The sequence below is a fragment of the Chanos chanos genome, chromosome 3, assembly GCF_902362185.1.
Source record: "Chanos chanos chromosome 3, fChaCha1.1, whole genome shotgun sequence".
NCBI classification, from domain to species: domain Eukaryota; kingdom Metazoa; phylum Chordata; class Actinopteri; order Gonorynchiformes; family Chanidae; genus Chanos; species Chanos chanos.
This window is the reverse complement of record NC_044497.1, coordinates 33,574,416-33,588,805: the sequence shown is the minus strand read 5'-3', so window position 1 is coordinate 33,588,805 and position 14,390 is coordinate 33,574,416. Positions and strand designations below refer to the sequence as shown.

At 41.5% G+C, this 14,390-nt stretch overlaps 2 protein-coding genes across 3 annotated transcripts in view; one reads left to right on the top strand and one right to left on the bottom strand.

Moving 5' to 3' along the window:
- Positions 1–10,029, bottom strand: part of anks1aa (ankyrin repeat and sterile alpha motif domain containing 1Aa) — a 67,520-nt gene extending 57,491 nt beyond the window's left edge. Inside the window, exon 1 of the mRNA XM_030767455.1 lies at positions 9,838–10,029. Within this exon, the coding sequence (XP_030623315.1) occupies positions 9,838–10,016 (179 nt within the window). The 5' untranslated portion in view covers positions 10,017–10,029. The remainder of the gene's footprint in view (positions 1–9,837) is intronic.
- Positions 10,030–11,121: 1,092 nt separating this feature from the next.
- Positions 11,122–13,635, top strand: taf11 (TAF11 RNA polymerase II, TATA box binding protein (TBP)-associated factor). Of its 2 annotated transcripts, none has more exons than XM_030769316.1 (6): positions 11,122–11,209; positions 11,555–11,751; positions 12,090–12,238; positions 12,345–12,432; positions 12,549–12,645; positions 12,936–13,635. In XM_030769316.1, exons 2-6 carry the CDS (start codon positions 11,590–11,592, stop codon positions 13,064–13,066), a joined length of 627 nt encoding a protein of 208 aa, XP_030625176.1. In that variant the 5' UTR covers positions 11,122–11,209; positions 11,555–11,589; the 3' UTR covers positions 13,067–13,635. The 2 variants fall into 2 exon arrangements, with proteins under 2 accessions (XP_030625176.1, XP_030625175.1); XM_030769315.1 differs by having other exon boundaries at positions 11,126–11,209; positions 11,551–11,751.
- The last annotated feature ends 755 nt before the right edge of the window (positions 13,636–14,390 follow it).

The following is a 14,390-nucleotide window of genomic DNA, read 5'->3' as shown; positions in this document are numbered from 1 at the left end:
CTGCGCTGTGTTAGAGGACTGTGTTTCAGACTGCGCTGTGTTGGAGGACAGTGTTTCAGACTGCGCTGTGTTGGAGGACAGTGTTTCAGACTGCGCTGTGTTGGAGGACAGTATTTCAGACTGTGCTGTGTTAGAGGACAGTGTTTCAGACTGCGCTGTGTTGGAGGACAGTATTTCAGACTGCGCTGTGTTAGAGGACTGTGTTTCAGACTGCGCTGTGTTACAGGACAGTGTTTCAGACTGCGCTGTGTTGGAGGACAGTATTTCAGACTGCGCTGTGTTAGAGGACAGTGTTTCAGACTGCGCTGTGTTAGAGGACAGTGTTTCAGACTGTGCTGTGTTAGAGGACAGTGTTTCAGACTGTGCTGTGTTGAAGAGCAGTGCCTGTAACCAGCTTTGTAACCAGTGAACACATCACTGCTTCACTGTCATCATCATAGGACCAGATTAACATAATAAAGTGAAGCAGCTTACTCATACAGCTTACTACTACAAAAGCTCCACCTCACTGCGGATGTGTCCAAGGGTAACATGGACATGGTCAATGCTGATTTTTTTTTTTACTGCAAGGGGACATTTTAAAATGTCCCAATCGTGAGAGATTTGATCATACGATGACTGTCAGATGGGTTACACTGGAACAGAGGCTTACGAAACTTCTTTATGCTGTCCACTGGTGTGTGTGTGTGTGTGTGTGTGTGTACTAGACTAGGTCTCTGCTGTAAGTACTGGACTCAAGGGCATGAGTCACCAGCGTTTGAGCATCCCCCCTCCTCATCCTCTTACACACACTTAGACCACTCTGAAGACCAGCTTTATGAAAGGAGACAAAAACACACACGGTCCAGAGGAGCTAAAGCAGTGTGTGTGGGAACGGCTCTAAGAATTCAACAGTGAAAGGACAGAGCTAATCCTTAATTTCCCAGTGGGGGTTCCCGTTAGATGCGGCTCAGGCCTGAGAGAGATTGACGGGCTGTAATTTGGTATGGTATAAAGGGTTGTGAGTGAGAAAACAATAATTTGGTTCACACTAACCCATTCAGAAGGTCCAAACACAGAGAAATGTCCTTCAGGATTTCCCCCACACCTTCAACCATACCCTCTTCTTCAGTCTTTAATGTAGGAACACAACTGACTTTTCTACAACTTTTCCTTTGTCTTTCTCTTTTGTTCTCTCACTCACCAAACTTTCTCTCCCTCAGAGGCGGTTGATACTAAATAGAAGTCTTCTCAAAATGTTTTCTCAAAATGTATTGTTCAACAGCGAAGCCTGCTATAACTTAGAAAACAAAATGAACTAGCGGTCTGAGAAACCCAATGTGAACCACTCCATCACGATCTGTCACAACCTCATGTTTACTGCACACATGTCAAAGTGCCAGAATGCATGAAACCCACAGACTGGGGTGAAGAGAGGACCAGGTGAGGGTGACTCTGGAGTCAAACAGATTTGCTTTCTGAGCCAATATGCTCCGTGAGCACATGGCTGGGGATTAGTCGTGTCTCGCGGCAGCCTGCCCAGAAGAGCCTGGCACCCTGGCTGGCACTGCCAGGCCTAACAGGTTTAATGAAGCACACTGAGCCCGTGGCTCACACCAGCTGCGTCTCTGGCACGGAGATTACAATCAGCATTCACTGGCCAGTATAGCTGCTCTTCCCCGCACACACCCTTAACCATGCTCATCATGGATTACAAGACAGCTCAAGCATATCCATTTAAAAGGCTTTGAGATGTATTGCACAGATGCAGTTAAACTGAGAGGTGCTTCAAACATAGAAAAACATCGGCGGTTCAGTAGATGTATCTGTCATCAAACTTATCCTTCAGATCCTTAAGGACAATTGTGTTCGGAAGAATATGATAAGAATACAATAGAAACGGCCAAGGGGGACTGTTACTACGGATCCTAACTTAAAGATGTAACTTCAAGTCCAGTACTGTCTATACCAATGACCCAACAACACTGCTCCTTAACAAACAAAACAACAAACTCCACCGATTCACATTTCTACATGCCTTTATTGAAACGTGTGGCTTCATAAGTGATGGAGAGGATAAAATGATAACTGTGTGTTATTTTGCTGGGCTATGAAAGCTGTGATAAATGATAACTGAGTGTTATTGTACTCTGAACCTTAAGCATGATAGTCAGCACACACGTTTGTGCCAATCAACCATTCATACTCAGCCAAAGCAAAGGAAACAGATGGAGCGAAGATGTCCAGCCAACAGTCAGTTTCAGCTCTGGCAAAACTCCCATTTCTTTTATTTTGTGTAAAACCACACCATCCCACCAGCGTCTGGAGCTGCTAACCTGCTAACTAACCAGCTATCCACAGTTCCTAAAATGATCAAGAAGCCTTGTTTAATTTTGTTCAATATCCTCCCTCATCTTAAACCAGAACTAAGGTTAAAATGCATCAGTATCAAAGTGATGCAGCTTCATATCCCTGCATCCAAATACTGAACACCTCTAATATTCTGTATACTTTTCCAAAAATCACACTGCCCTGACTGATGGGCAGTTATTCCCCGAGATGCGTGCGACCCAATTCTCCCATCTGGAAATAGCTCTCCACCGTCTCTCTGTTCCAGTTTGACTGCTGGTGTTCTGAACAGGAAGACAAAGAACGCTAAGACCTTTTGCACAGAATTCTTTGTAAAAGTTTAACAGGACAAAAAAGGGCTCTCAAATTTCAGAGCAGGTCTCCCAGCTACTGAAAACCAGTAGCCCACAGAGCCGGAGACACGCACATTAAATACATAAAAGACTGTCCCAGATCCAGGGCAACTCACAGGGCCGAATATACAGGGGATGTGACCAAGAGAACCCTGAAAAATGTTTTAATAGCAATCCTTCTTATAGCATGTTCCACCAGGACAAATTAAAAACAATCACGTTACTGCACGTTCAATTTCCATACATGCACAAAAAAAATTCAGATAAGAAGGGAATTTCCTCAAGTTATACACTGTGCTCTTAATACTCTCTTTGACTGGTCAACATGAAATAATTGAGTTAGTCAAGAAATCTTACTTTGGAAACGTTGTCCAGTCCAGTGCAGTTTCTCACTGAAGTTTAGAGTTAAGAAGCCTAAACATAAAAGCCAGATATGTCTTAAACACAAGTAACAAAACCAGTTAGCTATGTTTGATCTGGTTGAAACCTGAGGAGGGTAGGTTCATCTCAGAGCACTTCTGAAAGTTTTTGGCTAATGAGGTGTCAACCGCACTGACCGCATCAAAGACGAGACAGTGCAGACTCTCACACTCAGAGAGAGAGAGAGAGAGAGAGAGAGAGAGAGAGAGAGAGAGAGAGAGAGAGAGAGAGAGAGTGAGAGAGAGAGAGAGAGAGAGAGAGAGAGAGGGGGGGGGGGCATGGACTGCTTATCTCACTTAAACATGCTATAGTGAGAGGAAGTATTCAAACATTAAGAAAGAAACTGTTAAATATCCCGTGCTATGAGCGTTCCCTTATGAAAGTAGACACAGTTCAAATTCAAGCAAAATAAACTGGCTGCGGATGAACGGAGGGAGGTACAATTGACTAATCAAAACCACTGGGGTATTCTCAGAACAACTGAGGAACTCTCCTTTATACAAGCAATGTAATGAACTTTACAGAGAAGGAAGGCAAGATACAGGGTGTGGATGTGTTAGGATATGCTAGAATAGGAGGAGTTCTCACATTTCAGCATATTTGTATCACTTACCAATACATTTATGAAGTCTGTACACAAGGTTCTCTCTGACAGACATATACTGGAGAATGAGAAGGTAAGAGAAAGACTGGGGTAAACCTTGAGAGAGAGGCCATATAGAAGAGAAGGGGATGTGTATAAGGCAGGAGGGGCATTTTACCTCAAAAGTTAAGTTTGCTCTTAACTCTACACGCTCAGCTGGCGATTCGAACACGAGGACGACAGACGAAGAGAGAAAGGTGGTTTCATTAATCGGAGTCCTAAACTTAACAGGAAGTCCTGACTCAATTTTTTTCCTCTTGCGATTAGCAATGTTCCTATTTCTAAGTTAACACCAGACCACCATCTCTAAAACTAACCCCATATGCCTCTCCTTCATACATCTCCAGACATGTTTTTAGCTCATCTAAGACAAATGAAGGACAGAAAAAAAAAACTGTGCTTTACGCTTGCAAAAAATGATTAGATTTCAGCTGGGCAGAGAAAAAGGAGACAGTTAGACATGATGGGTACATCTATTATACAAAAAGAAAAAAAAGGAGGGGGGGGGGGGTCAAATCAACACTAGGGTATGTTTGGCTTTGGAGACGTTAAAGGTCAAGTCCTCCCTTTTCTCCCTCTAAATGAGAGAAACGTGTGGAGGAAGGAGTGGTTGAACCAGGGGCTGTGTGATGGTAGTCAACTCATCTCTGTCAACCACCCATCACATGACCCCAATGCTTTACTGCTCTCATCAGACCAAGTGCAACACCAGACCCACTTACAAAAAAACAAACAAAAAACCAAGACCCAAGAAAATGTCTGCTTTCAGGATAAGCTGCTCAGTGACATTTGAATGTCACAGAGTGTCACCCCACCTAACCTAGGCTGAACTGAAAGCCAAGTTTAGGGACTCTAGGGACGGAAGTGACTTGGCAAGAGTCCTGGGTATTTTACAGGAAGAATATGTGGCTCTATGCAGTAGCCTTCGGTTTCTCTCTCTCTCTCTCAAACTGTTCCTGCCCGGCCACATGCCAGAGCAGGGCTGCTCACATAACACTGCTCCAGGATCAGCAGCTACTATCTGCAACTCTTCAACTTCTTTATCTGGGTAATAATATCACTGAGGAGAGACATACACAGGCAATGCACCACCCCCCCCCCCCCCCCCCCCCACACACACACACACACACACACACACAAACACAAAAACACCAAATGCCTCCACCAAAAACATTTCAAATAAAATAAACAGTAGCGGAGGAAAAACAAATAACTGTAAATGCATAACTGAGTGTTGACACACTCACGCGATTACAGCCGACACATCACACCAATAACATGTCACATTTAAGAACGGCAGGGAATTCCACAAACAAGTCCTACTGCTCACCATGCAAAAGAGAACATTTATAAAAGTTTCGATTATATCATGTACAGTATCAGCGTAAAAAATTGCACAACCCTGCTAACTTTGTAATTATGTGTCAGCTGTAATTATGTGAGTATCACATTAGAAGGCACGCAGTTTCATTTTTTCTTCTGCCACACAATCACACCTAATCCAGTCAGTCCAGGTCTTTAACCAGGTCGCAGCCACAGCAGTTGACTCCGGGTGAACTCAAACTTTGAACACTACTGGTGTATCAAAATAAGGGCACAGCAGGGTAGAGCCAGCGTTGATGAGGGTTCAGGGTGAAGCACGGCCATACTGCAAACATATACGTCTGAGAACCTCTTCTCTTTCAATCTAATTACAGAGAAGCTAGCAATCAGCTTTATCATTAAGTGGATAGACACTGAGTGTCTCTTTTGGCTTCCAAACGCTGACCGGCCTTTTTCTTCAAACGAGAAATTTGGATCCGATTCTTAATGGCTATGGCAAAAACTCTCAATTTCTGACTCTGTCACTTTGGAAACGACAGAAATCCAGCCCCTCTTGGCCAGTTCACAAAGCTCTTGTATTCCTGCTCCAGCCAAGCCCACAGCAGTGAGACATTGGCAATGGAGTTTAGTGAATTCATTCTCATGTGCTAAACCATATAGCCAGCTGGCAAGCAGAGCTGAGAGGAGCACTTTTGATTCCTTCAAGCAGATATTAAAAAAATAAAAATGACTATGTCAAGTAAAACAAAAGGACAGAATATATCGGATATGTCGAATGACTAAGCACGCTTCATTTGAACAAAGCTTGGCTCTTTCCCCTTTAACTGGTTACGAAGGGGCTACCATCTGTGCCACAGCCACTGAAACACATCCCCGTTGCCTTGGATACCAAGGCGGCAGCTTTTCAGGAAGCACCTGGACTGACCTCCTCACACACACACACATACACACACACACACACACACACACACACACACACACAGACCGAAACCTCATTGAGGCTGTCCAAGAACAAACACCGCTCATGTTCCTCAAAAGAGGAGCACTTCCTTTCAACTATTAACCAGAAATAACAATTCAACAGCGAACGTGAACTCAGTCATTAACTAACTGTAAACATTACTGTCAGCATTTGGTCTGTCTGAAATGCTGATTTGGGCATCTTCTGCATAGACATACAATGAGAATAAAGAAGCTCCAAAACCCAGAGTTACTAAAACTTGTGTTACCACAAATGTTACCACAAATACCTCTCCTTCTTCTTTTTCGTAGCACACAAACTTACTCTAATGAGTGCAGTCCAGAAGAGTCTATTATCACACAGATCAGACCAATGACCAGTTACTCAGATTGGGGAAAGACTGATTTCTTAACCGATGGGTCATATTCTGTGTTTCTGTGACTATGCTTTGGTGACACATGTATCAATATGTAGTTACAGCAGTTAAAGCCTAATTACTTTCACCTAAATGGTAGAGTGAGGGAAGCTACACAAGCTAGAAGTAGAAAAATTTTTTTTTTTAAAAATCTACTGATCAAAACCCTACTGCCTATCATTTTTCGTTGCTTTGTTCTTAAGTCATGTCTTGAAAGTGTAAATAAGAATGAATAGCAGTATATGGAGACTACCCATCACATCACACTCTACACACCACCAAGAATAAAAAAGATGGATCTGTGGAATCACAGTTCAACAGGATCCCCCAGGCTCTACACCTAGGAGAGGAGAGGAGAGGACAGGAGAGGAGAGGAGAGGAGAGAAGAGAAGAGAAGAGAAGAGAAGAGAAGAGAAGAGAAGAGAAGAGAAGAGAAGAGAAGAGAAGAGAAGAGAAGAGAAGAGAAGAGAAGCCACAGGTATGTTTTTGGAGCCTTATGTGGTGCACTTGTGTGGGACAGCTAACAGAGATGTGTCTATGTGTATGAACAGCGAGCCCAGATCTGTAGTAGAGCCGGGGTGGAAGAGAGACATTCCATAATGCAGAGCTCGCTGTGCCTTTTCCTCCTTACACAACAAAGCAGCAAGTCCCAACATGACCTCCATTCCACACTCACCAGAGAAGAAAAACAAGGTTAAAATTAACCAATGGATCTTTCCCTTTATACAGACTCCATGAGGCATTTCATATTAACATCATGCGAAAAGTGCAACATATTCATTGTTTAATCAGCTGACACAGACGTACAGAGAAGTGCATGCGATATTTTTGATCAGGGGTATCCCAAACCAGTCCCAAGAAGGTGATCTCCAACGGCTTTTCATAGTAACCAATCACTGTGGTTTCCTTTTGACAGAAGAATGGGTACACCTTTTTTCCCAGGTAAATATAAGACATTCATTAAAACATGAGGGCGAAAACCAGGAGGGCTTGGCCGGAGTTGGGCAGCCCTGCTGTAGGTTGCCTCGCAGATTCACGGAAGCGCCATTCCTAAACCCACAAAAGACTCAAAAGTGGATATGTGATATAGTCTGAAAGGAAACTATGGAAATGTACATAGCGGAGAGGAGAGGCTGACGCAGCAGAAAGTACTGGGTCATCACACGCAATGCCAAAAAAAACACAAACACTACTTTTATCAGCTGTTGAGGAAGACAGTGGTGATGGAGAAGGACCAAACCGACAGAGTCTGAAAGAGATTAAAAACCAGATCCAAAGGTAAATAAGAAACTCTGATGGTCTCAATACCCAAACCTGCTAAGCAGAGAGGGATGCTACATGGCACACGGCTGAATGGCTTGAGCGATTTACATCAACACACAAGCACTATTGACATTTTTATTACTTAAGCTAAATCAAATGTCACAAGCAAAGACAACACTCCCCAGGGTCCTGTTGTGCTACACACACGCGTCAATAATTATGTGAACAGCAAATAAATCTAGAACGAGATAGAGCTTACACAGACAGAGAGACTAACCCTTCCAAAGGGAACAGGTGGACGGCTTTTCGTCGGTTGGCACAGCTCTTTGACGCTCGCTCACTTATTTATCTCTCACTCATGCTGGCTTCATCATTCAAGCCGAGAGTTACAGCCAGCCATTGATCTGGACTGCAAACCCAGCAAAGTGGCACCATCCTTCCCCACTGTGTCTCAGACTTAGCTGAGGAGAGGGAATAGGAGCAGAGAGTCTACAGCGTATAATATCAGGGAAATTGGCTTCTGATTAAAAGGGTTTAATTTAATTAGTCTAAGAATCTAGCAATACAGACATCAGCTCAGAGTTCAAGGAAGATTCTGGATCTGGTCTTGTCCTGAGTGGTTGACTGAAACAGGAGGGATGTGTAGACACACCAAAAAAAAAAAAAAAGACCAGACGGATCAGACTGTCATGACAGATACAGACAGACAGATAGATGGATTGTTAGAAACCTTTTTAATTGCTCAAGGGAGAAAAGGAGTTAAATTCATGTGTCTGCCTCAATGCACACTCACTGTACTAACAAGCTGTCAGAGTTAAGAGTAACTAGTAAGATCACAAATAGAAGCAGTATCATATTAGCAGAACAGCTAATATCTATGAGGAAGCATATGGTTATAAATACCTGCACAGAGAAGGCATTACATTAACACTCTATGACAAATCAATATTGGTGCACACGGTGGTTTCCAATGCACACGAAGTGTCTGAATTGACTGTGGTTTGTCAACTGCAAACTTCTCAGAAAACTTGACAACCTCTTTCCTATCACCTCCTGGACCAGAGACAAAACCAAATGATAAGGCAGTTTTAAAGAATAGTTAAGTATACTATGAGGGTCCTTCTAATGTTGTTCTGTGTTGCCATTTTATAGTGAACTGTGCTTCCAAAATAACTGAACGTCTGAAAAGCATGAGTCATGCACAATACAAACGCAACGCATTTGCATTGGGCAAAATGGATTCATTCTCTTCTTTATTTAGGGCTTAGGTACTGATGTTATTAGGGTGGTAACATAATGCAAATATCAAAAACAGAGAAATATGACCAGACCCTACTGTCAAAAGAAGAGACCCATTTCTTGACCCATTTTACACTGACAGCTGTATTTGTAAAGGATAATGACTATAAGAAGTTTTCATTAATTACATACATTACATAAAGTGTAAGGTCTCTGTTAGGTGAAAGACTAACATTTGGGCTGCACTACTTGTGGCCTCTAGTTTCATTCTTTCAGGGGAGTTAGCTTTATTTGTAGACATTCCAGAGTGACTGGGATGCGCTCGATTATTTACGCCATAGTAATCTGGCCACGGACTCGGCTGGAAATAGATTTGGAGATTTGTAGGTTGCGTTCTGGGAATAATTATTTTATTTGTTGGAACCGATCGGTCCGTTCAGAACAAAGAGGCATTCCTTGTAGCGCGTGCACACTAGCCAGCTAAAACAGCTTTTTAAAAAAGGCAAGCACTGCTTCATTATGAGTTATTATCTTCGTCCTTTGAAATAAAACGATTCCTCTCGGAATTCTACATGCAAGCCGTAATGACTGAAGAGGTTTCCACAAATACACTTTAAAGAACGCAAGCGCCAAGAATCCAAAATGGTTCAGCTAAGTGAAGTCTGGTGGGTGACAAGCAAGTGTCGAAAAATGGCATTTTTATCAGTGTTTCTTTTAGACAATTTTAGATATTTTTTCTGAAAAAGGAGAAGCTGACTAGAATGTCAGTGCAGCAGTGTCGGCAGCGCAAACTAGCTGCCGGACTCGAGCTTTACCTAACATTTACACCCGGGAGTCGAAGCCCATTGCCCGACCAAAGCTCTGCCCTCCCTTGTCCTGGGCTTTTCCATACCTGAGCAAACTGGAGAGCGGGTGGGAGGACGAGCTGTGACTACCACTGCTGCTGCTCCCTGTAGCTCCAGAGGATCCACTACCGATTCCTCCTGACTGTCGTTTCCCAGACAAGAGCTTCTCGACGGCGGCAAGATTCCCTGTGCGCGCCGCCTCTAGGAGTTCCTGCTCCTTCCCCATCTCTGAACGAGAAGGGCGAGGGAGAGAGTGAGGGGAAAAGATCCGATTCAGTGAAGATGGATTTCCTTTGCGCGCCTCTCCAAATCTCCCACACGCAATTTAGAACCAGTAAAACAAAACAATAGCTCTCCTCGCAGCTGGTTTCTTCTCTCTGCCTGCGCCGTTGTCCACTATACCTACTCCAATCACCCGCTCCAGGGAAACTTTCTCCCAGCGCCGCCACACAAACTTCCTTCGATCGTCTTGGACACGTCACTTCCTTGAGTGGGTCTTTGCCTGACGTCGTTTCGGCAGATTTTTGCGTAATCGTTTAGAAATTAGCGTGCTGACTATGTTTCATGTTCGCTCTGGAAAAACTTAAGACAGCCACTCAAACCTATCCGAGCTTTTATTCTTAGATAGATAGATAGATAGATAGATAGATAGATAGATAGATAGATAGATAGAAGATAGATAGATAGATAGATAGATAGATAGATAGATAGATAGATAGATAGATAGATATGGAAGCTGGAAAAAACCCTTTTCCTTTTAACAAAATATAGAAGTAACTTATTTACTGTGTAAAAATGTCATATGAAGATTCAGGGTGTAAACATGTGAATCTGTTGCGCAGAATGGAATATTAAAATACAACTTTTATCCACTAAGTTTATGCATTTCAAATCACTGATTTTCTCCAGGAATTCTGCATCCCAAAATCTGTAATGTAACAATGGGCTAGCAGAGTGCAAGTCCACACGGTTATTCTATTTAAAGCAGGCTAATTAGAACTATGATTAAAGCACTTCAGAATAAAACTAAAAGTAAACTTAACATTTATGACTCAAACAGCAGATACAATACATGCAGTCCTTACGGGGCCAATATCCTGTATAAGAGACAATAAATTCCATGGATTTTAAGGAGAGTATAGTAAAAATGCATTAACACATATTTATGCAACATGTAATTAATATGAAAAGATCTGCTAACGCCTGGTTGTTAAATTTCTCAAATATCGCTTTTCTCAGTTTAAATTAATGTGTACTGCATTCACATACCAATAAAGTTTTGTTTAAACCGGAACAGGAAGTTCTTTGATATTTACATTGTGTGTTGACTGGGAACCTACAACAAGCTAGCCCTCTGAAATCTCTTTCATATTACAGTGGACGGTTTCCACGCATTTTCAGATTTTGGGTGAAATAAAGGTAAAAACTAATAATTACTCACCTATACTATACATGTTTTATTCACATGTTATATAACTGATACATTTATTTACATGGTAATGGGAAGTGTCAACTGTTTAGATGTATCCAGGCTAGCTAAGGTGTTTAAGCTAACGGTGGATGAAATTTGTTCGTTATTAACTAGACCTGGTGATGTCATTATGGCTCTATACTGGTCATTTTAACTTACCCACTCAAAAGCAATATACAGTAAACGTAAAACATGATGGTAAACTGTGTGTTAATGTGATAAGTTGTCACTGCGTGTATTGGAGCAGCTGTTCTGTCAATGAATAACTGAACCATCTCGTTTCAAAAAGAAAGCTTCCAGAAAGCCATCGTAGCGCGCCACTACATCTATGGCAGACCCAGCTCGTGTAAAACCAGAATCCGGGTCCGAATCGAATTCGGCGGCAGAGGATATTGCTCAAAATGAATCCACCGAAGGAGGGTCTGTGGACGATACTTCCGCTCCTGAAGTGTCGACCTCACAGGTCATACCGAAAGACGAGGATAAAGCGGTGAGTTGGGTTGAAAATATGATTCCTGCTTTAGTTTGCGTGAAGAAGGAATTTGTTTGACGGAAACAAATATCTGGACAAACTTCTCTATGAATTTTTCAATCCTCTGCAGTGCTGAAATCTGATTTCTTTGATTTAAACTAGTTAGATGGATGGTGTAATGTCATATACTAAATACTTACACACTGTATACCTATATATCATTAAACATTTGTATTTGTGTTTAAATCTACCTTAACTAATATAAACACAATGTATCTATCAGTCTATTCTATCAAACTGTAACCTGTAAATCTATGTAAACATCTATTCTCAACCACATATGTGTCTTAAATCAGGGCTCAGCAAAGGTCAGTGTAACAGGTGAGGATGATGAGGAGGGTCCATCAGGTCTTCATCCTCCACCCGCCAAAAAACTGAAAGTAGAGCCAGAGAAGAAAAAGGAGAAACGGCACAAAGTGGATGAAGATGAAATACAGAAGATGCAGTGAGTGGCTCCATTATTTCTTTAAAAACGACAAGAAATAAAATAATAAAACATTCTACATATATATAAACTGACAGTTGGGCTCTTCCTGTTTTCTCTTCACCAGAGTTTTAGTCTCCTCCTTCTCAGAGGAGCAGCTGAACAGATATGAGATGTACAGACGCTCTGCCTTCCCTAAAGCTGCCATTAAGAGAGTAAGTTCGGTTACCATCGGATGGGTTTGAATGATGTTTTTCTCATTTAATCGTGGATAACATGAGTACGTGCAGATCTAAGCCGGCCTGTATCTTTTTTTTTTTATTTTTTGTAGCTCATCCAGTCTATCACAGGCTCATCTGTCTCACAGAATGTGGTAATTGCCATGTCTGGTATCTCAAAGGTCTTTGCTGGGGAGATAGTTGAAGAAGGTGAGTGAGTGTAAATTTATATTGTCAGTCAAAGCACATGTAGAATGGCAGTTGAGTGTCAGTCACTTTAACACTAATGCAGCTGCATAGTTGTGAGTCATAATAATATTGAAAATAGAGTAAGAGTTAAGAGTGAGGATCAGACAGAGTCATAGCAGTATTTAGCAATATAAAATGATCTTGTGCATTCTATTGATCAGAATCTAAGACAAGCAGAATTGTGTCCTAAGAGCTTACTTATATTTGTTTATCAGTTTTGTAGTTCATTTATTATTCATTTTATATTTCAGCACTGGATGTGTGTGAGAAGTGGGGGGACACACCCCCTCTTCAGCCCAAACACATGAGAGAGGCTGTCCGGAGACTGAAGAACAAAGATCAGATCCCTAACACCAAATACAAACGCATACTCCTCGGCTGAACCACCAATAATGAACACTCATTCTGTTCCTGAGCCACAGATTCCAACTACAAACACATTGCCTTCAGCTGAAGTGTGAAAGAGTTTTAGCCAAAGGCCTTTTCTTCACCTCAGTATGGTTCAGTGCTGCACCTGAGAGATCTCGAAATGTCAGTAAGAAAAGCATTTACTGCTCTGTGTTTTACTGTGGTGTTTAAGACTGTTTCTGTTCTTCAGGGTGTGGCCTAAAGACAAACATAATTAGCATGTTTTCTCTCAGACTGCACCCAAGAGACATGGGATGACCACAGCCCTATATATAAGAGTAAAAACAAGTTTCGATGGACACTTGCATTGTCAGCTTGCTCTGGTGTATTTCTGAAAACTGACTCAGTATCTTTGTTTGGTGGGTTTTCATTTCCTGTTTTTAGTTGTTTGTTATCACAATATGAAAAGTGTCAAATCTGTCTAAAAACAAACAAACAAACAAAAAAACTTAATTTCTCTACAAACCATGCTTGAAGACATTTTAGACTCAAAGTTAGTTTTTTTTGTTGTTTTCTTTATAATAAAGAATATCTGTGTTTTGATTTTGTGTTGTTTCCCATAAGACACAAACAAGAGAAATTAGTGTTGCATACAAGCTTTGTTTGGACTTTGAAGATGCAGCTCACGATGTCAATAAATTATTCAGTGTATTGTAACTCAGTAGCATAATAACAGAAAGGATCCAGTGACAGCTAACAGCTGTGTGTGAGTGTGTGCGCTTTAAAAAGTACAGCACATTGTGCGGAAAAGAACTCATTTATTTAGCACGCTGTGAAACTCAGGAAGTGCATTTTGATGACAGTGTTCATAAAAGTCACCTTCCCACATCTAAAAAAGCGTTTTACTGGAGTGTAATGAAGGAAGAGAGACAGTCTTAAGTTGTTAAAAGCACAAAAAGAGAGAAGTGTCATTTAAGGTAGGAAGTTAGACATTTTTATTTGTTTCGATTTGAATTTTTTTTTTCCACACACGCACACACAAGAGTTATGGTTCACAGAACCAAATCGACATTTTTAAATTCTATGGTGTAACAATACAAAAATCCTCAAGCAGGTAACAGAATACTGTACGTTAGTGTTCAGTTGTCTACAACACTCTTCGGATTGTTCAAAAGAGGCATTCAGACAATAGGGGATCAGTAGGGAGTTTTCAAGTTTTCTTCTTCAAACATGTGCAAAGTCAGAAGTGAGTACCATACTTCAAGTGAAACATAGCCAGCTAATATGATCCCAGCTAAGCAAAGTCAATATACATTAATTTAGAGAGTCAGGATTTTAAAGATTTTTAACTCCCTGGC